We start from the raw sequence: 25834 nt of genomic DNA on the forward strand, positions 1-25834 counted from the left end.
TTCAGATTGAGAGAATTCAAGATGGCTGCTACAGGTAAGAATTAAACTTGTATCCAAGTAGTATTACAACACTGACGAATGGAGGTTTTGCTGTTATTCTGACAAATTAAATAACTATATGTAAATGTTTTACGCGTGTCAATTAAATCAGTCACAGTAGTGTATTTCTTGAAGGCACCAGAAGTAGCCAACTAGCTGACGCGGTGGTAACCCCCCCCCCCTCCCCCAAGTTGGCTAATGTTAGCTTGCTAAGAATACGTAGCATAAAAGCAATACACAGTAAAGCTAGCCACTCAGTTAGCGAGATAATCTCCTCACCTTCTCCAGTCAGCACTTAGCCAGCCAGCTAGCTGTCACGGTTTCAAGTTGAGCTGAGAGGAATTTACAAAAGCTTTGATAACTTTGCATCATTAGCATTAAATTGCTATGAAGTCATTTCTTACCGACTTGCTACTGTGCTACCTTTTTAAGTAGTTTGCTACTAGCTAAAGTCGTTTAACTGGCGCCCCGATAGAAACATGGCCTCCCCAAAACTCGAAATGTCATATTGCATAGCAGGCAAATCCCACGCTAAGCTAACTGGCTAACGTCAGCTAGCCTTAGCGTCATGCAAGTAGCTAGTTAGCAAGTTCGCTACTCTGCAACTTTTACTGTCAGCGCTCCATTTAAACATTGATGTTAAGCTCGGCCGAGTACATTTTGAGAATTCATTATTCAGGATACATTATCACTTGTTCTGTGAGGTAACCCTTGGTATAAACACCGTTGTCATTTGTCAGTGCTGCTAAATTATACTGATGGAACATTAAGACCCGGTGTGTGCCAGTCTCTCATGTATCGCCAGAGATAACGCAAAAGATATAACTGAGCTAAATGCTGTCCTTGTCAGCGACTGACGTTATGCTTATGTGAGAATTATTAACTTTTCACAACTCGACGTCAGCGTTTTTTGTGTATCCGGCATCCACAAACAACAAACACTGTCTTTTCTGTGACGTTATAAGGTCAAGATTTTAACATGTATACTCTGCTTGCCATCCATGAGACTAGTGACATGAAGCTATTTCTGCTTAGTTGTCAGAATTTTTAGTAGTTTTTGACATCATCTTCTCTCCATACAGATAAGGGCGATGTTGAGAGAGTTGAGACGCATTTACTGTTACCCCCCAACCCCATAACGCGACTGATTTAATGTATTTTCGTTGTCATAAACAGCAGTCATGAAAAACTAACATCTGCCAGTTATCGCTGTGATCTGCTTTTTCTTTGCAACTTTGCCCTTTTCTGACATTGATAGATTTCTTCAACTTTGTGCTGTTGTAGCTGTATGTCTTTAAAGTGATATTTTACAACCCCATCCAAAAATCAATGGAGTTGATAAGGTAAAACATTAAATATTTATTCTTTGTCCTGTTTTCAATTAAGTACATGTCCAAAAGGGAATAGCAGTAATGCAACCCATGCTATCATCATAATATATAGGGCAGAAAATGCCCTTTAGACCAACAATTCCATCCACTTTCTTTCCACAAGTATGTTGTGTCCAAACTGAAATATGTCCATCTTGTTGCAGGTTCTAAGTAAAGGGCTAACTACTCTGATCCTACGGTGCATGAAGCTCTTCTGAGGTTGTGGTGTCTAATTCCCACGTCCCCCCAGCTCCTCCTGTCTCTCATCATGTCCTCCACCTCCTCCTCCTACTCCTCCTCGGGAGAGACTAGTCCAGAGGATGTACCCCGAGGTGGGGGCACCATCCGAGTCTACCTCCCCAACAAACAGAGGACAGTGGTGAGATGATTGGTTCTGTATTGCTCTTTATCAATGACACAAAAGCTCTAGTCAGGAAATCACCTTTTTACATACAGCAATTATTGATAGTTGGCTTTACCATCTCTGAGAACGAGTTATTTATTAAGTACTGTTGGTTCTAAGTGTAACTGCTTACCTCAAATTTGGCATATTTCACAGAATTTTATTGAGTAAGCTAGTGGACAGTTGATGTCAGGTTTCACAGATGGGCTGTTTGTATTGCTATGTTAAAAATGCACATGTAATAATGAAACACTTTCTGTGGTAATATAATCATGGTATCAGCAGCTGTGATTGACTGACAGCACACAGTGTTGTCTCTGAGACCCTGTCTACACCTGGCATTAACATGCGTCTTGGGTCATCCGATCACAAGTGGCAGCTCTAACATAAAGGTGTGAATGGACCCAAGATGCATTGAGGACACATTGAGATCTGATTGCTTAGACCACATTTTGAGGTGGTCACGTTCTTTTTGAAGTGTCAACACAGATGTCTACTGACGTCTTCCTCTGTATTATGGGAAATGTGCACTAATTTGCCAGCAGCATCCTATTAAATTGAGAAACAATAAGAAGAAGCCAAAACAACAGAAAAAATGGATTCCCATAAATGAATTACTGCCAGAACATGCTGTCCAATTTTCATTTTGGCAGAAGAGTCAGTGCAACAGAAACTTGAAACAGAAATGATGTATGTGTTTATTTGTATATAGAGCAAGGAAGTGAGATCCAATCACAAGTGGTCACTAGAGACACATGGAGATGCATTCTAATGTCTGCAATTGCAATTCTAATGAAGTGACATTTTTTAGAGCTGTCTGCTTGTGATAGGATCACCCATGTTGGCATGTTAATGCCAGGCAGGAGCAGGACCTAAGAGCTTTGTTGTGGTCAGAACAGTAATATATGATTATTATTTGTTATTTATCTGTCTATGTATGTATCTATCTGTGCATCAGTTTATTTAATCCTCGTCCAGATCACCTTGTTTTTTCTCCTTATGTGAGGGAGCTACAGAGGACAAAAAAAGTTGAGATATTTTAACTTTGGACAGCCTCACCCAATTCTACTATCCTGCTGTCGTCCATGAAAATAGTATCCAGTTTCTCCTCTGTCCTCTGCCTGAATCCATTTGAATGTTACATCATCTGTAGCGTCAACATCAACTCATTGTGCAATTGTCATTTTTGTCTATCAGTGCTTTCAGTATGCCCCCTTGTATATACTACCTGTGAGTACCTGGTCAGTGAATGTCAGTTAGAAGACACACTTGCTCTGATACAGTTTTCCTGTTCTCAGGTGAATGTTCGCCAAGGACAGACTGTGCACGAGAGTCTAGATAAAGCACTCAAAGTGAGAGGCCTAAGCCAAGAGTGCTGTGCTGTATTTCGCCTTCTGGAAGGGTAAGATTGAAATATTGTCTGCTGCATGTCCTCCCACACTGAATAGATATAATGGGTTGCAATCCTCATTGCTGATGTAAAAGATCAAGAAAAAACAGCAAACTAAGTCTCAGATGAACACATTTTATAGTGTAGTTTGTAGATATATTTGTGAAACATTAAGACTGAATCATTTTGTGTGTTTAATTCGTGTGTCTCAACTGAAAATTGACAATTAAATTTAAACATTTAATTTTTTCACCACTAACGGTTGTGCTGACTAGCATTTCAAATTCTTCATTGAAAAATCATCAAGTGATAGGGCTATGTAAATATATACGTGTATACGTATACCTGTGTTTGTGTCTATGTATTTATATGTGTATATATGTAATGTATGCGTGTATATGTTCACTTAAGTGTGTATATGAGGGCTGTCAATGAATGTTCTAAATTTGAATCTATATTTTTGCTTAAAAAAAAAATCTGTCCATTCTTTCGACTGGGGGCAGAAAGCGGCCGCATTGACAGCACTACATGATGGACAGAAGTTAGAAAAAAAACACTTTCCAGTAATTACTGTTTTTCTTTTTCTAACCGGGAAAATCTGTTGAAGTCTGACATATTTAAGTCATTCCTGTTATAATGTCCTCTGAAAATAATTCCTCAGTTAGATGCGAAAATATTAAATATAAGATAAGATAGGACTTTATCAATCCCACACTGGGGAAATTTAGTTGTTACAGCCAGCAAGTTACAAAAAGGAACCACAAAAAAGACACAAAAACACACTAATACAAAGGAAAACGGACAGAGCTGCTGTAACAAGCTGCCACTCGCGCGGCGCCACCTTGGAAGATGGTGGGAGATATTCAGGGAAATATTCCGGCTCCATGTGCTGTTTACCCCACTGCTTCTCTGATGTGCACCCTCTCTCTCGCTCTTCTCCCAAATCGGGGAATTAAGAGTTTATTTCAACCAAACCAGAGTTAGGGATGATTATTGGAACAGTGACAAGACAAACCAAGAAGGTTTGGGTTCGCTTTATTTTGTTATGGTCGCATTTCAGTAAAGTGTGTTTAGTGTGAATATTCAGATGTAATTTTTGGTCAGTTTATAAATATGGGTGTCTTTTTCCCCAAGCTTGGGTCTTCTACCAGAGGTGTGGGAGTTTGAGGGTTCTGCACAGTGTCGTAGCTGTTCTTAGGACTACGCTCTTCTGGACAGAGAAATGAGTTGTTGCTCCTGGAATCTCCTGAAGCCACTCTCCCAGTTTGTGGGTCACTGCCCCCAGTGCTCCAATTAACACTGGTACCACTGTTGCTTTTATTCCCCACATCTTCTCTAGCTCCTCTTTCAGCCCTTGGTATTTTTTCAGCTTCTCGTGTTCCTTCTTCTTGATGTTACTGTCGCTCGGAATCGCTACGTCTATCACTGCTGCCTTCTGCTGTTGTTTGTCTGTCTGGTTGGTCTGGTTGGTTATCCAACACCATCTTCTCGGTCTGGTTCTGGAGGTCTCGCAGGATCTTTGCTCGGTCATTCTCCACCACCTTGGGAGGTTCCAGCCCATACTCGTGTACGCTTTTCTTGCCAGCATCTTACACTCTGCTACTATGTGTTGAACTATCTCAGGAGCACCTTTGCACAGCCTGTACCTGGGGTCCTGTCTGGTGTGGTAAACCCCTGCCTCCATTGATCTTGTACTGAGGGTTGTGTTCTTGTCCAGCCAAGATTAGGGCTTCTGTGCTGTCTTTCAGTCCAGCCTTTTCAAGCCACTGGGCCATGTGCCTATTCATCCTAGCCGCTATGATGCCTGACACAAGCTTCCATGTTGTACAGAGGCAGGTTACTGGGGGTAGTTGGATGGAATTGCACCCTTCTGGGGGTCCTTCAGGATCAGGACTGTCCGCCCTTGGGTCAACCACTCTGGGTGGGTCCCATCCATCGTTAATTGGTTCCACCTTTTCAAGCCATTGGTAGGATTTCTTGATATCGGCCACTTCTTCTATCTGGCGGTGGTACATGCCGTGAAGGGGCTTGTCTTTCCATGATGGTCGGTTCTCCTCTTCTGCATTATCAGGTTTCTGTTGCCTGAGGTATTCTGTTAGTAGCTCATCTTTGGGGGCCATCTTCCGGATGTATTGCTGGATCCTAGTTGTTTCATGTGAGGCACGTCCTTGTCTTGATATCAGTGGCTTCTGTCTCCTCCTCCTCGTCACCAGTTGATTATACCAGTGGGGTATCTGATGACTTTTTATTTATATATGTGTGTATATATATATGTATATGAGCAGAGCCCCAGAATACTTTGCCAATATAGCATTAGCATCTTGGCTGCTACCTCTCCTGCCACTCGTGCTCTTTTTTATAATATGACGCAGAGTTAGGCCAGTTCCACTACATTATTGCCAGGGGCATATAAACAGATCAGCAATAGGAAATTTGAGGGTGCGATACTTGGGACATAGAGACACAGGTCAGCAACTCCAGGACACACGTGCATATGTGTTATTATAGATGGCCCACATGTTTCATAATGCATGCCTAATGTTGGACTGAGTAGTTTAACTTTGCTGTTTTATGTTCCAAAATGTAAATGTTACTGTTTGTTAGTGTTTGTAATGTGCCTGTTCAAAACAATTGTTGGTAATTGTCATTTTGTGTGTGTCTGCGTCTGCGTCTGCGTCTGCGTCTGCGTCTGCGTCTGCGTGTCTGTGTGTCCATGTGTGACTGTGGCCATGTATTCCTCATACTGTGGCCACATAAATCTGTTTACACAGTTACATTGTGGGGACTCATCTCAAAACTCAAGTCCCCATAATGTAAATCATTACATTTCAGGATGAAGACTAGGGTGAAGGTTAGAGTAAGGGTTAGGGTTTGGCAAGTAGTGGTTATAATTATGGTGAGGGTGAGTCTTCAGGAAATCATTGTCAGTCTATGTAATCTCCCTAAAAATTATTGAAACACGACTGTGTGTGTGTGTGTGTGTGTGTGCGTGTGTGAAAGTGCATGCGTGCACGTGTCCTGAGGTGATGGTAACACAACTGTTTGTATGTATACATGTGTGGCAGTGTATTTTCAGATTAATAACAAAAATGAATATATATAAAAAAGCATATTCATGATGAGTTTATCATGTAGTATTGGCTGGTGAAGACTGATGACCTTTTCCTTACAATATTGTAAGTTAGAATAATTTTATCTTGAGAAACAGTGAAACTTCTAAAAAAAGCCACTTCAGGTTTGAAATCCTGAAACTGATACTATCTCCAGACTCTCTTTTTCATATAAGTTTTTCAGTTTTTCATGTTTTTGCCTCTCCAGTCGTAAGAGGCTGACAGATTGGGACACAGACATCACTCCTCTGGTTGGAGAGGAGCTTTTAGTCGAGGTTCTGGATGATATTCCCCTCACCATGCACAACTTTGTAAGTAGTTGTCAAACACACATACTCTTTCACATGTTTATAGCTTCTCTTAAGTACCTTACATTTACAGAATACCAGCCTATCAAGAACTACCTTATATTTTACCTCATCTCTGCAGGTACGGAAAACTTTCTTCAAGCTGGCTTACTGTGATTTTTGCCACAAGTTTCTTTTTAACGGCTTCAGATGTCAGACATGCGGCTACAAATTTCACCAGCACTGCAGTAGCAAAGTCCCAACTGTGTGTCTGGACATGGATACAGTAAGCAAACGGTGAGTTGGATAAGAAATGTTCAGTATCGTGCAATGATTCTGTTCAGTTTATTAGTGAGTATAAGCACTTGGTGCGCTTATACAAGAAAAGGGCACCAAGTTCCTTTCTGGTCATATGATGTCAACAAGGTCAGATTAACTTTCCATCTCATCACTGTTTGTTTAGCATAACTGCCACCCCTAGCATGGATGAGGTGGGAGTGTGAAAGCTGAATGTGCCTCTGACCTTTGAGTTTTTCTTTGTGTGTGTGTGTGTGTGTGTGTGTATATACACACACACACACACACACACACACACACACACACACATACACATATAAATTTGATCAAAATAAAACAAGCATTTTTTTTTGGTTTTATTAGGGAAAAAATCTGAACCCAAAATCTGCTCACTCGCATTTTCAACCTCATTTCATTCCTAGTTTGATCATCTTTTTGTTTTTGTTTTTTGTTTTGCTTTTTGGTTCTTTTAACATTCACAGTCAAAAATAGCAGTATTCAGGACCAGATAAAAAGAATAAAGGCAAGACTACACATTCACTGAAGAAAGAGGCAAACATTCCCAGCATTGTTGGTGCTGCAGGTTTTACAATGAAGAGAATTTGAGTGCAAATCATCAAAAAGAAATATGCAGCCATTAAACAATGGCAAGGATCCACAGATTATAATGATAGTTTAAAAATCTGTTACTAGTCGATAATTATCACATTAGCCCGTCTTTGAGTTTTGTGTCTGTGTTTTTTGTCGGTGTTATTATGAAGATGTGATTAGTGTGTCTTCCAGTGTTAATTATGTGTCAAAATCACTTAAGTCATTGAAAGAAAGGTGGTTGAAAAATGTATTTTGTTTTGTTCAGATTTTATGAAAGAAATCACCTCCAACCACTGAATCGCTCAGTTGGTGTACTCATCACATTGTGTTTTCTGTTTTGCTTAATGGCTGGCCTTCATCTTTGGGTTTAGGAGCGCAGGTTAAAAAAGCATAATTAGAGCCTCCTAGCTTGATGTACTTTAATGAGTGCTCCTTTGTCTGACACCTTGTTTCATTATTTCTCTTCGGTCTTCAGTCATCCCTTTTCCTCTATTTTGTCCAGGTGTGATTCCAATACCTGCACAGATGAGTACCCACGGATATTGTTGCCAGAGAAATCCCCATCCCAGAGCAACTTAGCCTTAACCCCAGAACCTGCTGGGTAAGTTCCCATACTAAGCAAAGCATATTCTAATTAAAGGTCCAGTGTGTAGGATTTAGTGGGGTTGCAGCTTGTAACTGACTGAATACCACTCGCCTCACATTCCCCTGTAATGAATTCCTTCTAAGGTAACAAAACACAACAGATCATATTTTCATGTGATTATACACTAATGAAAATAGAATTTGGAATATTATGTTCCATGTCTACCAATGAATCCCCCTAAATCCTACACGCTGGATCTATAAAAGGACAGTATATTCTTAGGGTGTTTTCACACCTAGTAGTTTGTTTTACTCTAGGGTAGATTAGTTAGAGTTGGTGAACTTGGTTCGTTTTCCCCTTGTGACATGGTTTCTTTTCACACAGAGAAAAATCCAAGCAAGCTGAAATGCAGCACAACAAGCAAAATGGTACAGTTCACTTGACCCATTTAAGGAAAGTCCTGAAGCAGGGACCTGCTTCAGGACTTTCTTTAAATTTCTTTAAATGGGTATTGGCCAAATGAGCTAGTCCAGGTCCAACCTCGATTCCTTCACCAGCTAGTTGCTAGAAACTGGTAAATTAGCTCATTCTCATCCCACTATGCAAAGCACACCTGGTTATGAGAGCCATTTTGCTCAAACTTGCAAAGTACACCTAGTTGTTGGATTGGATCAAGACCATCACCTTCAAAAGGTCTTTGTGCTGTTGTTTTTTCTGCACCGGAGTGTAATTACTGTATTCAAACCTGCCCAAACAAATTGCACAAAGGGGGAAAATGAACCAGAATTTCATTTAACTGGCCTGAAAAGTACAGGTGGGAAAATGCCCTTAAGCAATGAAAGTGATATTCAAATATGTATTATTTTTGATGATTGTACTTGATCGCTCAGGATGGACCTCCTGTCCCCGACCTCGGCCTTTCGCTTCCCCATGCCAGGTGGAGATGGCCAGTCTCTACAGAGGCATCGCTCCACCTCCACTCCCAATGTTCATATGGTCAGCACAGTGGGCCCTGCTGGTGCCAGCATTATAGAGGTCAGTGTTAGCTGCTTGGTCCATGCTTTATTGGTTGCTATTGTTACAAGGATCCAATTGAATGTAGTTATTTACCTGCTCTATACATAAGAACTGAACTGGTGAACAGTGTTATCCATTGCCTGTAAAGCCAAAATCACACTTGGTGGGGGGAAAAAAAGATATCCCAGAAAACGAACTGGCTGTGTTGCCCCAGCAATGTTCAGCTTTAACAAGCATTTTGGTACAATTGTCAATACAACAGCACAAATCCCAACTTTGCTTCCAGTGGAAACACTGGAAAAGACTGTTTTCACACACATCAAGCACTTGTTAAGTTATCAAATGTGAATTAATAATGTTGTGTTTTTGTTCATTTTTAGGAAGCACTTAAATTTAACAACACAATGGGTATGTTTTAGATTTTTTTTCTTCAGAATTTGTGTTAATTTGCAATATTACATGTGGTTTTATTCGCCATTTGAAAAACTCTCTTGTCCTGCTTTCTCATTGTCCTGCAGGTCCAGAGCCCTCACCGAAGCCCTCCACCAGCCCACCGTCCTCTCTTGGCTCTCCGGGAAGGAGACCACCCAAATCTCCTTCAGAACACAAGGAGCGAAAGCCCTCCTCGTCCGACGACAAAAAGAAAGTGGTATGTGGTCTTTGATCTCATTTTTCATTGGTTGTCTTCAGACAGATGTTTAGAAGGCTAATGTTGACATAGTCCATTCATGAATAGGGTGAGCAAAAAATCCACGCTAAAGACATTTACTTATGGTGTGAGTTAGTAGATCAGAACATTGAATCCAAATGTCGTTTCAGCACCGAGGGGGCTACAGAGACTCAAGTTACTACTGGGAAGTCCACTCTCGAGAAGTCAACATTCAGAAGAGAATAGGCGCCGGCTCCTTTGGAACTGTGTTCAAGGGAAAGTGGCATGGAGACGTGGCAATCAAGATCCTTAAAGTCACAGAGCCAACGCCTGAGCAGTTACAGGCCTTCAAAAATGAAATGCAGGTCTTGCGGTGAGAAATGCTGTCTGTGTTTTACATAAGTTGAAATCTATAAGTCTGTCTTTGAAAAATGGCACTAACAACTGCAGCTTTTTTTGGTCTAGTAATTAAAAATGGCTTTTACATTACAATAACTTGGTGGGCACCACATTGACTTCAGCCAACCCCAGTTCATGTTATCGCATGTCTTTTTCTTAAACTCTCAATTAGAATTCAGTATCTGTACCTTCATCTCTTCATCTGATCATGGACGAAACAGTGGAATTTCTTACACTGGTACCATTTCTTGTTTCTGCAGGAAGACCCGCCACGTCAACATCCTGCTGTTCATGGGCTACATGACTAAGCCAAACTTTGCTATCATCACCCAGTGGTGTGAAGGCAGCAGCCTGTACCGCCATCTGCACGTCACAGAAACCAAGTTTGACACTATGCGTCGCATTGATGTGGCCAGACAGACAGCACAGGGCATGGAGTAAGACTTGCTGCTTGATTCCGTTTCACCATTATCATATACCCTTTACTGACACCCCTTTCAAAGTCCTTGATATCAAGTATCAATTTGATGCAGCATTTTAAACATTGGTTACAAAACCAGAGTTTCATTCTCCTGTAGAAATCTGTTTGCGTACAGTATATTTAAATCTCTCCGGTCATAATGTCAGGTGAAGATGATGCCTGAGTCACATGTGAAAACATTCTGGCTCTACGTTCTGTTTGCCCCCACTGCTTGTCTGATATCTGCCCTCTCTTTCACTTCTCTCCTGAATCTGTGAATTAAGAGTTTATATCAACCAAACCAGATTTGGTGTTGTAATAGGGATAAATCTATGATTCACAGTGAAATTAACTAGTATTATGTTCTGATGAATGAATTTATGGCAGCCATATTGACTCTATCTCTCACCTACATGATGTACCCTTGAAACAGTTTTATGGCGGTCAGCATGCCTTAGTGTTGCATTACCGTCATCTGATCGATTGTAGCAGTTTCACGGTGCAAACTATTTTGCGTCCACCCAAAGTGATCCCATTGTCCATTCAGTCACCCAGACCTAATTAGGCTACCTGGTATGCAAAGGTGTATTTTTAAACAACTGGATGTTATGCATTTTTGATTTTAGTCCTGCCTGCATACCAGTTATGTGCACCCTTGCATATATTTCAAATTATACTTGTAAATAGACTTACTGCCTACATTATGCTATATGTTGGCCATAGTTAATCTACTCAGATAATTGTAGAATGGCCATCTAGCTAAGTCCATTTCAAGTGGCTTGACATATTCAGTGTTTTTTAATGATAAGCGTTTAGAGTTTGCATTTACCTTTGTTAGTGTTGTCCTTCAAAAGTTCTTGAAGCCACCATACTTCACATTTCTTCTGAGACATGGTTATAGCTTGCCTAGTATTGCATTTTTGTAAGCTTCTGTGTCTCTTATCTTGTAGTAGTAATCAACAACAAAAAAAAGACTGCTTGGCTTGAAGAATCTCAGTTGACTGAGGGGGCCTCCAAGTGATGATTTAACTAATCAACTTTCAGGGGGCAGCCTTAGTATGAAAAGTGATACATAGGATTGATAGTGCAGAGAAATGAAGGAGGCACTCCTGTAGTAATATAAAAGTATATTTGGTGCTCTTCCTTTTTGCTTGCACAAATTAAATCATTGATTTGAATTTTTTTTCTCTCACTCTCTCTTTTTCAGTTATCTTCATGCAAAGAACATAATTCATCGAGATCTGAAATCAAACAGTATCCTTCTATTGTCCAGTGGTAGCTTTTAGCTATGAAGGTATGTTGATTTTTCTGCTTAATCTGCTGTAGACTGATAACCACAACAGTAAAAATAAATGACAGTGTCTGTAGCAAGCAAGGAATTAACCACAAATAACCTTTTTCTAGGCAGACGTGTATAGTCAAAGTATTAGGACAATAATATGTCCTGATATAATACTAACACCATGAATATGTACACCAGTTGTCTGTTGTAATATTTCCTGAGCTCTGCTGCTAGACATTTTTCTCCATGAGGGCTGGACTGTTAAGATTGGTGACTTTGGCTTGGCCACAGTCAAGTCTCGGTGGAGCGGCTCTCAGCAGGTTGAGCAGCCCAGTGGATCCATTCTCTGGATGGTAAGCCTCTCTTTTAATGCATATTATATATACTTTGCCAGGATTGTATGACTCACTGCCTTCATATTCTGAAGGGTAGTGTTCCCCGTTTTCCTGTTTTAGTTCTGATGCCCCACACAGCTAGCCATACTTGCCTCCTATGTTTTGATAAATATTCAACTTCTCTTTGATTTGGACTGAGCAACCGCAGCGTTAGTAAGGCTGCTTTTTTTATTATTATTATTCTGTGATTCTCTCATATCTTCATTTGATTTTATTGTCCACCCTCAATTTGACCCATTTTTCACCTGTTTTGGGAATTGCCGCAATAGAAATTGTAGCTAGTACAAACAACAAGACTGCACAAAATGACAAACAGTGGTCTGCATTTTGTTTGCTGGAGTTGTGCAGTTCTTTTCATCAGTTCTGGTAAACACTCCTTGTTTGTGTTAAGCCAAGTTTTGTCTATGTCAAATATTTGATCAAAATTTTACTTTTTATCTTATTTTAATTTTATGAGCTGTTGCATCTTAATGAAATTACCACATTAATGGGAACTAAAACTTATGATAGCCAGTTTATATCACAAGAAATTACAGATGAATAGATGAACATAACAAATGCACATATTTCCAGACAGATGCACTGTATGGTAGAATTAGGCTATGAACATTCAACTATGCTCCGTGGCATGTATAAAAATGCTGAACAGGCCCAGTTGATTCAGATTTTAATGTCAAGATGGCAAGAGGAAAAGTGACTACGACTGTGAAATAGGGTTCATTGTTGGGGCATGGATGGCACGAGCTTCAGTTAGAAAAACTGCTCAACTGGCTAGTCTTTCAGTAGGAACAGTCACTAAAGTGGCACCTGCCTTTAGATCAATGGGAGAACTAAATGAATGATGCTTAAGCACTCCATAGAACTGAGTCCGGTGCCAATTCTCTGTAAATTTATCGCTACAATCAACACCTTTCACGAACACATGGTCATTTGATGCATTGTAAATAGAAAAATATTTGTAGGAATAGTCTGACATTTTGGGTTAGATAAAAAGTGCAGAACCACTGTCATATTTATATAGTAAAGAGGAAACTACTGCAAGGAAGCCACTGAGCTATCTTAGCAGTTAGCTTGGCTAACCTGGCTATTTGCACCTCTAAAACTCATTAAACAAGACAATATGCTTCGTTTGTTTAATTTGCACAAAATTGAATTGATGACAATTCACCATTTTGTGTGGGTTATGTGCTGGACGGGTTCTTGGGTGAGTCTGAGATAAAAGAAAAAATGTCTTGAGACTTAAGACACTTGAGGCTAAGATTGAGTACGACAGCACTGACTAACAGTTCGCTAACAGCACTGTTTGTAATGTACTGCTAATCTACTACTATTATTACTCGTATAGATACTGTTAGTTCTACTACTGGAAGTACCACAATACTACTAATTACCAGTAGAGTTCCAGCGACTTGTAGAATCAGTGTCAAGGTGCATTGAAGCTGTTCTGATGGCATATGTTGGCCCAACACCTAACTAAGACCTTTAGTTTTTTTTCTCCTTTAATTTCTCACCCATCTGTGTGTTAAGTCTCTCAGAATAATATGATTAAACCTTCAAATAGTTTTTTACTGTATTGATGATGTTACTTGATTTTGGTGCCACTTACTGCATAAATCTTAAAGTAAATATAGAAAATTCTAATATTGTATGCCCTTTCAATGCGTATAGGATACATTTCATATTCATACATGCAGGTGGTATGTGAAGACAAGTACTTTATGACGGCATAGATGTATTTGTTATATTTAAGACACAGCAGCCTAATTAACAGCTTATAGTGCAAAATCAATAATGTTTCATCTATTATGATGTTTTTGAAGGTCATTAGACAAATTAAGTGGCTGCTTTTGTTCTTATTTTTCTGAAGGCTCCTGAGGTGATCCGAATGCAGGACAGCAACCCATATACATTCCAGTCTGATGTATACGGCTATGGAGTAGTGCTGTTTGAGCTGATGTCAGGGACCCTGCCTTACTCCAATATCAACAACAGAGATCAGGTAACATGGCATTACTCAACTTTGTGTTTATAGAACACCAAGACAGTCTAAAGCAGAGTATCTGGTCAATCCAATTCATCTTCACCAAAAATGATTAAGTGTCTTCACTTTTACCTTCTCTAACCTGTTCGGAACACAGTTTAGTCACAGTCATGAGGAGCAGCTAACTATCTAATATTACATAGTGTCATCCAATACCATTTACTGTACACTACTGTGTTTGCGTTTTTAGTGTTAGTATGTTTAGGTTGCATGCTTACTTATAACAAACTGCACCACATACTAAATGTCTATAGCCACAAGTTGCTATTGGTGCTTCATTAATGTTGTAGTTTGCCACAAGGCTGTGAATTTTATTACACACCAGGAAACAGCTGATTTGAGGAATGAAAAAAGAAGCAACACATAGGTGGCACAAGAGCAGAAATCTCACCCACCACTATAGAGACTTGTGTTTACTTGCTGATAGGTGTTGGGATCTGGTAGGAGCACGTTTGGTTATTAACAGATATCAAGGATAGCTATTGACCCTGAGATCAACCCTGAGATCAGGGAACCAATAACCACCCATGGATACAGATTCATAAAAGGGATGTTCACTTTAAATGACAATGTTTAAAATACCATTTTACATTTACCAGGTGAACAGTGAAGGATTGAATCTGAGCACTGACTCTCACAACCAGCTGTTACCACGACACATGTGCACAAATAGTAATAATAATGATGGGCATTTATTTCACTTCGGCAACACTGATCAGTAATCAATAATCCTTCAATCGATAAACATATAGTCTCCAACTACAACTGCAACACAAGCAGCTGCAATGCAAGCAACTACACTAACTAGCATAAAGGCAGCAAGCAAGTCTGTTGCGTGTGTGTGTGTGTGTGTGTGTGTGTGTCTGTGTGTCTGTCTGTGTGTGTTTGTGTGTGTGTGTGTGTGTGTGTGTTCTGCTGTGTCACTGGTCTTTTAACTGATATAGTAACACACTGTCATTCATCTGTCTGCTCAGACAAAAACATCTTACTTAAGATCACTTCAGGAATGATTAATGTGTGTTTCAGTCCATTCAGTGCGTCTAGCATTTCTTTCAGCTCAGACGGTGACAGGGTCATTGTGTCGCTTCATTGGCAGGCTAGTCCTTATAGGTAGCAAAGGAAACAGCAGAATGGTTAATCCGTGTCTTTCTTCTGTAGGTGAGACTGCTGGCTACTCAAACCGCTGATTTTTTTGAGCATCCAAATGTGTTCAGAGAACATGAACAGTCTGTTACTCATCCAGCAAGTTTTAAAACGTTCCGTAGGGTAATTACAAACGTTATACCTCCTGTAGCAACTTCATGTCACAGTGAAAAGGCAAGGTGGGGCGGAGCATGTTGATTCTTATATCCTCCTATATTCCCCTGTGTTCCAGTGGGTCTTGTCCAGTTGGAAATCAGGATTTGGATTCAAGCCAAGTCTTATATTCAAGTGAGATTTTTGCAAGGTGTGATGTTTTTAAATTTTTTATTTATTTATTTATTTATTTTTCAGGGTTTAGTTTTTACCCATGGACCTTTGTTCAGGCTTTCGGTTTCACATGCAGGCCTGTCTTTTGTCTTTCACATAGCGAGGTCCCAACATAGGGCTGCTGTCCTTCCAGCTTGGTTGTGTGTTCTGCATTTCAGATTTTGAGACGTTTGCACAAGGGGGAAAGTCAATGGGAGGACCATTACAATCATTTTCATTATCGATCAATGCAGGGCTTTTCCTGTCGATCTAACTTAAAGGCTGTACTCAGAACCGTGACTTTTGTCAGCACCCATTTTGATGCACTTACCAAGCTTACCATACTAAGTGTGTGCGTGTTACGTGCAGCACTTGTGTGTGGAGCCCACAGGGAAATGACACATTCACAGTTTCTGCAAGATCAAGTTAACTGATGAATTGCCGTTACTTGTGAGACAAACAAATACGCGTTGGGTAACAGGATTCCTAAGCAGTATGGAATTTGATATTAGTAATTTCCAGGTCGGGATAAGTAAGTAAAAATGAAAAGAGTATGAAAAAATATTTGTATTGTTTTCTAAAATCTGAAGAATTTGTAAGTGAATCTCTCTAAGAGTGTTTTCATGGCGTTTTGTGCAGGCGGGTAGTGTAAACAAAATGTTAACCACTGTGTAAGAGAGTGGGGGCTAGAGTGATCCTGATGTAGTCAAAAGCAAAGCAAGGAGTATGGTGTGCGACTGAATACACACTGCTACACAGAGCTGCCCCACACCTTAACGTCACAGCCTGCAGAACAGCTCCAGGGTTAGAAATGTACTTTTTGTCCACCTGCCGATAGTGTTGTTATGATACTAAAATTTTGGCTTTGATATCAACACCAAGTTTAGTAACTCAATACCAAAACGATACTTGAAATTGAAACAATACTAACTTGATCCTTGATAGCTAATAGATCAGAAATCATCATCTCATCTTTGGGGTACTTTTTTGCCCATTGAAGGATGGTGGAAACGGAAAGCTGACTTGTGGTTGCTTGGTAGTTTCAATGGAACTCTGTAATTGAAATAACAGGTCTGATGAGAAACGTGGACATACAATGTGATGTTGCCAAACCATGAGAGCCACAGAGTGTACAAAATACATTTAAAACAAGATCTTAACTAATTCATTTTAATTTCATACATATCAGGGCAGATTGCTAATGTATGTAATTAAAAGTCATACGTGGTATCACATATATGTATATATATTGTTCAATGTATATGTATGTATATGTATTATTCAATGAGCAGAGGCATTGCTTCTCTGTCTCTCTTGTCTAAGCTGAAGCTCACGCCATATCAACAGGGACAAATGCACAGGCGTGTGTCCCCTACCACAGACTGTACCGATTTGGCTAGTACTGCCATTTAGTGGAGATTCAGACTAATTATACATTTCATCCTCTTGACTGCTTACACTGGTGATATATTTAACCTATAATAAGAATGTTGGAGAATTCTAATACAGCCAACTCCTCTTTTAGGTAGCAGTGTATAACTGCATGCAAAAAATAATGAAACATGATCTGCAATATTCAAGGAATAGGCTATTTCTTAAGCTTAAATATTTAAGCTCTTCCAACAGTATGCTGATTTTCTCCAACTGGGCTGTCTTCATGCTGGTTAGTACCTTCATGGAAGCCGTATCCTCCAGGGCTGATTTTGCCAGTACTATCTTTTTACCTATCTTTTTATGTGGCATTTGATGATTTGTGGTCTGTTATGGCTTCCAGTTTTAGGATTTCAGACCTAATAATGAAACTATTAGTTCTCTTATTTGCTTGTGTGGCACATTGATGACACACTGAACTGTCTGGCTTGTCTTGTTGTAAACTAACTAATCATGGGACTCTGCACTATCAGTTTTTCTCCACTTCTCTTACATTTTATGACCTTCGCCTCTTAAGGCTGTGTCTCTTTCTGGGAAGTCTTCTCTGCAGACATCCTAACTGCTGCAGTGTACCGGCACACTGTTTTCTGTGTCTCCTTGTTAAAGTATCCAAGTGAAACAAGCAGACTAGCAACTCAATATGCGCTGTGTTGTAATGTCTCAACTCGCTCTGTTAGGGTACTTTTATTTACCTGCTACTGTGGCTGGCAAATTCACCTGCCACAGCACAAACTCACCCCCGTTTGGCGAGTGGCAGTTTGCTGTTAACTGTGATATAATGAGCGTATACCAGAGCTACTATTCTAAAAAGCCTTATCACAGCATATCACTCCGCTTCAGGGAAGCAACAATGTTTCCATGACAACAACCAACTGTTACAGTACGCAGCAAAAAGTAGCCGGTTTTGATGTTTATTTTTTTAAGGCGTTAACAACATTCAAACATGTTCATGGTCAGTCACAGGATCGGCACCTTGATAGCAACTATGACACTTAGGGCTCTATAGGGTGATCTGTCACTGTCTGACTGAACAGCCTCATGGAAATGATATTTTACAATTCTTCACATTATTTACTAACGAAATTCGTTAAGGCAAGTAATTTGGTGCTTTTAAAGTCATGATATTCAGATGCCGCTGCTGCATCTCCAGGTGATTGCCGCAATGTCACATATAGTCGGCTTTATAAAGTCAGTGATCACTCAAAGCTAAAACTATTAAAAAAACTCTCATTCATTGAGGTTTTGGGTGGATTCTTCCGGACCACTCACTCATAGTTAACTGCGGGGGGGCCTCGCATGTTTACGTTACGGGGCTGATTGTCAGAGAAGCAACAATGTATCCATGACAACAAACTGTTACAGTAGGTAGCAAAAAGTTGCTGCAGTGTTTTGACAGCGTTAACAAATAGACTAAATTATTTGAATTCACATGTTTAAGGTTAACAATGGTAGAGTTGATTGAGCAGTGACTTCTCCCGAAAAAAAGGCGAGGAATAGACGACATGCAGAGCTAACGCACGGACAAGTGGGACTATTTTTTTCACAGCGGGGCTATTTTATTAGATAATATGTATTCCTCTACGCGTCGGGCCGAAGAACGCCCCTTAGCTGTGGTATGAGTGCGTATCACGGCCTGTCGTGATGTATTGCTTAAATATTATCTGAAAAGGGTACTGACAAGTAAAATGTAGCAGAACCCCATTGTAATGAAAGTTGGGTTACATTACAGAAGTAAAGGAGGACTGGATATTGATCTTCAGTATCCTACTCTTTGCGTGCTGGTCCTTGACAGATCACTTTTAGAAAGCAGATATTCACTGCGTTTTAGTTAGTTTTTAAGTTGGACATTCACTCCAGATCCAGCAGCATCTTCCTACTCAGTTTCACCCAGTGATGGCAGCAAGCAGTTGGACATAGCTCTTTTCTTTTATTAATCTCATTTTGTGCCCTTTTGTCCTTTTCTGTTGGTACGCAAAAAGTGAAATCATGTTCATGGGGTTTTTTTTTCTCACCACTTAAGCACACAGCACTTAAGATTTTGTATGCCATGCACGTCATGCACTTTCTATAGCCTTGGCCTTTTTCTCAAAAAAGAAATCCAGGTAAAACTCTGCAATATGGAGATTATATTCTTAATTACAGCCAGGATTACTTGTTTTATGTACAAGATCTGAGAAAAGTGTTGAAAAAATACCCATCTCACCTTCCAAAATTTTGTCATCAAATTGCTTGTTTTGTCTGATCAACAGTGAAATCAAACTAAAACAATCCTACTTTTACTCCAACTTAAATTGGTTACTGGAACTACATGAATAGCACTGACAGATTTCAATAACTGTGTCCTTCTTGTTTTCTTTCTCAGATAATCTTTATGGTTGGACGTGGTTACCTGTCTCCAGACCTCAGTAAGCTGTATAGTACCTCACCTAAGTCGATGAAAAGACTTATCATTGACTGCCTGAAGTTCAAACGTGATGAGAGGCCCCTATTTCCACAGGTAAGGAGCATATAGGTTACACATCGGCTGAAAGGTATATGAACAATGCACTTTACTCTCATATTGACAGTCATCTTTACGTTTGGTTTTCCTTCATCAGATCCTGGTAGCCATTGAGCAGGTTCAAGATCTGCTGCCAAAAATTGAGCGGAGTCGCTCGGAGCCATCGCTCCATCGGGCCGTCCATGCAGAGGACCTGAACCCCCTCCTGTTCCACACCACCAGGCTGATGCCGCTTTAAGCTCCACACAGCACTGGGCAGAGAGGCCATCACCTTGTCCAGAACCACAGCATTCTTGTGCCTCAGAGAGGCCACAGGCTGACAGTCCTGACGGACACTGACCCCCAGCTCACTCCCTGGTCCTGCAGAGCCTTGGAGCTTTAGCATTCAGCGCAAAAATCTGTATCTGTAGAAATAACCTTAACACATTGTTTAGTCTGATAGGGAATCCTCTCGTCCGTTAAACAAATGACAAAGATCTACTCATTAGGTGACATAATGTCTACGGTATCTAGAAGTATGTCAAAAGGCCTCTGGTCAGTCCACTTGAGAAAAGCCATCAAACTGGTTGACTAGCATTAGATACTCTGACCTATTAGGAGGTTTCTTCAGTTGTTTTGAGGAAAAGTAAAAATAGACTTGTTTGCACATACAAAATTGTGTTGCCCATTTTTAATAGTAAAGTCGTGTTATTCAGACATTTTTAGTAGCACTGTGATCATAGCCCAAAATTTAAATCAGTTCATCAGCCATAATGCTGGAGCTGCAGGTTCAAGTCACTTGATCAGCTTCCATACTTGCTCAGTGCATGAGCTCATTTCAGTCTAATATAAATGTATGGGATCTGTGATCTGAGATGTGAATGTAGTGATTTGAAGCAAACTGAATGCCTGTTTGAGAGTATCTTGTAAAAGATACATTTTGTCTCAATGGAAAGACATGCAACATATTTAACTACAATTGCAGCCCAACATGAGAAGGCGGAGGAAGTGAAAGCTCAAACTATTAGAGGTTGAGAATAGATAGGCAAACCTCAGACACTGAACTATGCGAAAAGGTTCAGTGAAAAATGAATATTAGTAACTTTGTTGAAAATGTGTGGATCTTTGCAAATCAAAATGACCTCCAATAAAAGGGTCAACATCTCAGAATAATTTATCTAATTTGGATAGACATCCTCAAGGAGGTACGCAGTTGTCTTTAAAATCACAAAGTTCATCTGGGACCCAAGTTTTCATTGTTGCAATAGACTAAAAAAGTTCAACTAAAGCGCGTTGCACATGTGGAAGGTGGACAGCTCAACTAACAGGGCTGGGCAAAAGAGAATTCCTCTGTTGAGTCTTAAAACCTTATTGTCTGCAAGTACTACAACAATAGGGCAAGTTCAACATGGTTTTAGTCACGAAAAGCTATCAAAGAAAATCATGCGGCAATTCATGCTTAAAGCTGTGGTAGGCAGTTTATTTGTGGTGTCATTGGGTAAAAATACCATAATTTTTCACACGTTGTAATTCAAGTCGTGTGAGAAAACTAGATGTTCTCTTTAAGAAGACGAGTTGCAGTGAGAGGGACCAGGGTGTTGGCGAGGCCACGTTGTGGAGATCAGGCCCTACGAGGCATGAGCTTTCACGTGGCAACCGACTCGCCGCTGCCGCTTTAACGTGTGGGGTTGGTGGGAGTGGCTTAGCAAAGTGATGCGAGGCAGAAGGCTTTACGTTGTGTGTGTTCAGTTGTCTACTGCTGCTTTAAGACGCTGTCAATTCCTGAAACAAATTAATTTCCTGCTTATAATGTTATTTACTTACTTCACTGGGATTTACTGTAATTTGTTGTAAGAAGTTCAGATTGAACAGAAAAGTTTGTCCAATGATTTAATGTCACGTTTTCTCAAGCTTGTGATTTTAAACGGTTCAAAGAAAACCCATTAAAAGATGAGTTTAATCATCACAGGGCACGAACACCAAGAATATTAACATTTTGATGCAGATAAAAAGACTGTAGAAAGATAGTTGAGGTTAAGGTTGTCAATAGACAGATTAGTGTGGGTCAATTCTACAGCTATGTTAACGCCAACATTTCATTATTGTGTGAGATCCGCTCAGTTTATTGGTCTGCCCCTAATACACCCGTGACAAACACACGTCCATGTGCTCGTGCAGAGCTCTCAGCAGACCACACCATCAAATTCAAAGAATTCTTAAAGAACATGGAACCTCCCAAGGCTTTTTATTCCACTGACTCCTAGTTCTATCAGAATGTCAACACACTCCAGATGGCAGGATTTCAGATAAGATTTGCAAAAGTTTTCTTATGTTCAGTCATTTTTAGCCTCATGAGGAATTGACATACCTTGATAAGTTGCAGTCTTAATGTTAGTAGTTAGTTGTATTGCTGCTACATATAGTGAGTTTTCTGTTCAGTTTTTTTTTCTACAACTCAGAGGTGAGACACTTTGGGACTGGAGTGTACTGACATGGCACACAGCTTCCACAGGTCTTTTGCAGTCTAGTCTTAAATATGTATTCTCATTGCTCTCAAACTCTGCATCATGGAGTAGCCACTGGTCGAGATTTCACAGATACATGCCCACACGTACACTTCAACTATGATTGTAGCTGTTGATGATGCATGAACACTGTGAGTAACTTGGTTAATTAGTCACTCTAATTTGAATGCACTGTGGGAGGTAATGAATGTTCTTAGGGTTCAGTGTGCTTCAGATGAACTAGTCTGGAAGACATTTGTCAGACCAAGTCTAAAGGTATAAGTGTTTTCCTGCTCCAAATGGCCACACCCCAAGGCAGGATGGAAACCTGCTGTAATAGCCACCAGTCTTTCTCCAAGAATTCTGTCTTAAATCATGTAGCTTCGACACAACGCGTCATTAATCAGGATGGTGGCACACCTTTTAGGACGGTCTCTCCTGGAAGGCATTCACACTGTCGTTCTCCATTAATAGTGATTGTGTAAAGAGTGAAATACGGAGCTTGGAAAGTTCCAATACTGCTTATTTTAAATTGGTCAAGAACAATGAATATTTCCCATGTGGCCAGAGTTTCTTGGCCGAACCAGGCTGTGTGTACACTGCCGTTCTTCCATGCTCTGTTCTCAGGAGAGGAATGATCATGTAGCTTCACAGTGTGATCTCTGGATTTGGCCTCGAACTACATGCTGTTGTCTCATGACTAATGTGGCTCAGTGACACTTCCATTCGTTTCCTGAAGCACTCTGCACCAAAGTGGAATCATCAAAAGTGTATATGGCAGAAGGAATTTGTGCGAGTGCCCTTTACTTGAATCATGCCCGGAGTTGTATTCCCTCTCTGCGTCCTGTACGATCCGTGACACTAGTGAAAACACCAGATTTCTGAAAGCTCGTCTTTCATTGGCCCCTTTACTACCAATGTAAAGGATTTTGGTTGGGTTCAAGCTCATTGTTTATCACATAAGCAGATGCCTGCTCTGTGTTCTTAAGTTTGTTTTCTTTAGCAATTGAGGTGTCTGTAGATTTCAGATTTTTAGAAATTTAGAAGCCATAATTCTTCAGTCATGTAGTTTTAAACCACACTGTTGATAATATTTAACTAGAAAATATTTGGGACTCATCGTTTTTGCTGACAGTGGTTAAAAAGTGGTCAAAATATCCCAAAAAAGATTCTCAGCTTCAGGTTTAGTAATAATCAAAGATAGGTTTGGATTATTTCACATTTAACCTAATATTCATGCCATGTACTGTACAGTACCTTCAGTTGCTGATTACTGTAATCATTCTTACTCTTCGCACAGTGAAGCGATCCCCTCCTCATGAGACCATGCTGTAAAAGATGGGGGACAAAATCCAGAGACCTAGTTTAAACAAAAAATTAGGCTTAATCTTAACTTCCAAAGTCACATTCCCTCCCTCTGTTTCCGTGGATAATTTTCCTTGCTGAGCCCTGCTTGAGTGGTAGTTTGTGATATTTGCATGTAGGTTAGTTTCTAGGAAGGCAAAAACAACTGGATACAAACCTACACGCACCTGCCACAGTGACTTACTTTATAGTTGCACTGAGAGGAAGAATGTCACAGGCAGTATGGAGAGGATGATTGAGACGATCAACCAGAGTCTTTCTTATGGTGTGTGAGAACTGAAGAAAATAAAGCTATCCTTAGACACAGGTGTCCTCATAACTCTACCAGTGCTGTTCAAACAAGTAATTGTTGGCTAATGCACAGCAATAAGTGCTCCTGAGTGAAGGAAGAGCAACACCTCACTTCACATTGTCTCGACTCTTCAGGTTTCTAAGCAGAGCTCTTTATCAGATGGTTTATCTTCTTGATTTTTAACATTTCCACGGCACTCTTAAGCGTGACCACTCTTTTCCTCATTTGATAGTGGCCGAGGTAACTATTCCATTTTGTTCTGCAGAACTAATTAACAGAGTTCATTGCTTTCTGGAATAATTGATGATCTTGAAAGTATTACCTTCATGATAATGAGTCATGTGGGTTGTGTCACACTCGTGTAAATGGACTAGCAACAGCTGTGAGGGTGGTGTTTCAGGTGGTGTTTGGTGTTCTGTGAACTGGCCTTGCTTCTCTGTATATTGTGTGTGATGTGACTGAGCATTAAGTTGAACAGATCTTACCATCTGTGTCAATCAGTAATGACTGACAGCAGATCAGACATTTAAACCTTGATATTTTAATGTTGTAATAATAGGGGCTGGGTACCCTAAGTGTTCTTACTCATTACAGTTCTATCAGTGGATGGTGTTCACAGGGACATTGGTTTAACCAGCAGGGCTTGGGGTGGGGACTTGTGAACCAGGGTTGGGAAAGACTTTGTTTCAGTTATTCTTTTATTTATTGACGTTTTTGCAGATGTTCTCGTCTGTAACCACGGCTCTTTGAGATGGATTAAATGTTTACAGAGAGAGAAAACTCTTTGCAACATTCACGTCATCACAGGACACTTTCTCTCTAACAAGAATGTGCTTTAGGCATGGTACTGTCTGCTCCTTCAAATCACTTTTCTTCTGATACCGTCTCCTGCAGGGGCATTTCTTATAGTTTTTAATCTTGAGCACAAACTAGGTATCAAACTTTTTACCAGATTTTAGTTCATAGTTTTTCACTACGATGGTATCTGTTAATGGCAACACTTCAAAATACTGTAAAAGTAAGTTATATGGTGGGTGACATGTTAAACTTGAGCGTGTCCCGTGATAAATACAGTCTGTAAGTAATTTGAATGGCCTGCTGAATTAAACAAAACCCATCTGTTGTAAATGAGCTGCTTTTCATGGTCTTTCAGCAATAGCATGGACAGAAAGTCTTGAATTTCCACAAATGTTAGATCAGGAGGGCTTTACAATAATGTAATGTTGCAGCAGGTTTCCCTTTATCTCCCTCTTCAGACAGGATGTTCAATCATTTTGGCTCAGTTTTTTGTTACCATGGTGTCTCCCAAAGAGAACTGTGTTCATCTGTTATCTAAAGGAGAAAGGAGCAAGTGCCACACTTACTGGAAATCCCTTGTTAAAATGGACCTGAACAGCTTCATGACACATACAACAAGATGCTTTGCTGCCTGCACCGAGGGGGAAACCAGGCTTAACACAGCTGTTTGTTTCAGAGAAGAGGATGAGAGCTGTATCAGAGTAGGTTTTTATTTTATTTTTAATATTTTATTTTTATTGTCTTTTCATATCTCTAGGTGAATTGCAATACTTGTGTTTATAGTTTCTGAGGTGTCAGGGGTGTTCAGTTTGCAATAAATGGTATATTCTGCTGTGTACAGTTACATCTTTTTTATTACAAAAATTGTACTTGTTTCTATTTTTGTGTGATGGTTTCAAAAAGAACAAAATTATTTTAAAGTGTAAAGGAAATCTTAGTATTTTTTTAGTTTTTTTTTTTTTTTTGTCTTAAAATATTGATGCAGGACTTATTCTTTAAATAAATAAATTTCATCTGTGTTACTTCTTGCTCCTCTTCTCTGCCTCCCTTCATAAGAGTCTTTGTGAGACAAGGAAATGTTAACGTGTTTCCATTCTTCCTTAAACATTAGATGCCTCAAACATTTAAATTGAGGGTCATTGCCTCTCAAATGTGATTTACAGGAACAGAAGTGTCAGGCAATTTTTAGAGGAACCAGCT

General features: G+C 40.0%; 1 protein-coding gene across 1 annotated transcript; it reads left to right on the forward strand.

The window, feature by feature from the left end:
- On the forward strand, nucleotides 1-25656 carry araf (A-Raf proto-oncogene, serine/threonine kinase). Its single transcript, XM_076730626.1, has 16 exons — nucleotides 1-34; nucleotides 1574-1788; nucleotides 3111-3214; nucleotides 6521-6623; nucleotides 6742-6896; nucleotides 7990-8088; nucleotides 8964-9108; nucleotides 9471-9498; nucleotides 9609-9739; nucleotides 9910-10112; nucleotides 10399-10575; nucleotides 11806-11852; nucleotides 12115-12233; nucleotides 14143-14274; nucleotides 19559-19693; nucleotides 19794-25656. The coding sequence occupies exons 2-16, from the start codon at nucleotides 1678-1680 to the stop codon at nucleotides 19932-19934; spliced, it is 1830 nt and encodes a 609-aa protein (XP_076586741.1). The 5' UTR covers nucleotides 1-34; nucleotides 1574-1677; the 3' UTR covers nucleotides 19935-25656.
- Nucleotides 25657-25834: the final 178 nt, after the last annotated feature.

This window comes from Chaetodon auriga, chromosome 5, assembly GCF_051107435.1.
Source record: "Chaetodon auriga isolate fChaAug3 chromosome 5, fChaAug3.hap1, whole genome shotgun sequence".
NCBI lineage: Eukaryota > Metazoa > Chordata > Actinopteri > Chaetodontiformes > Chaetodontidae > Chaetodon > Chaetodon auriga.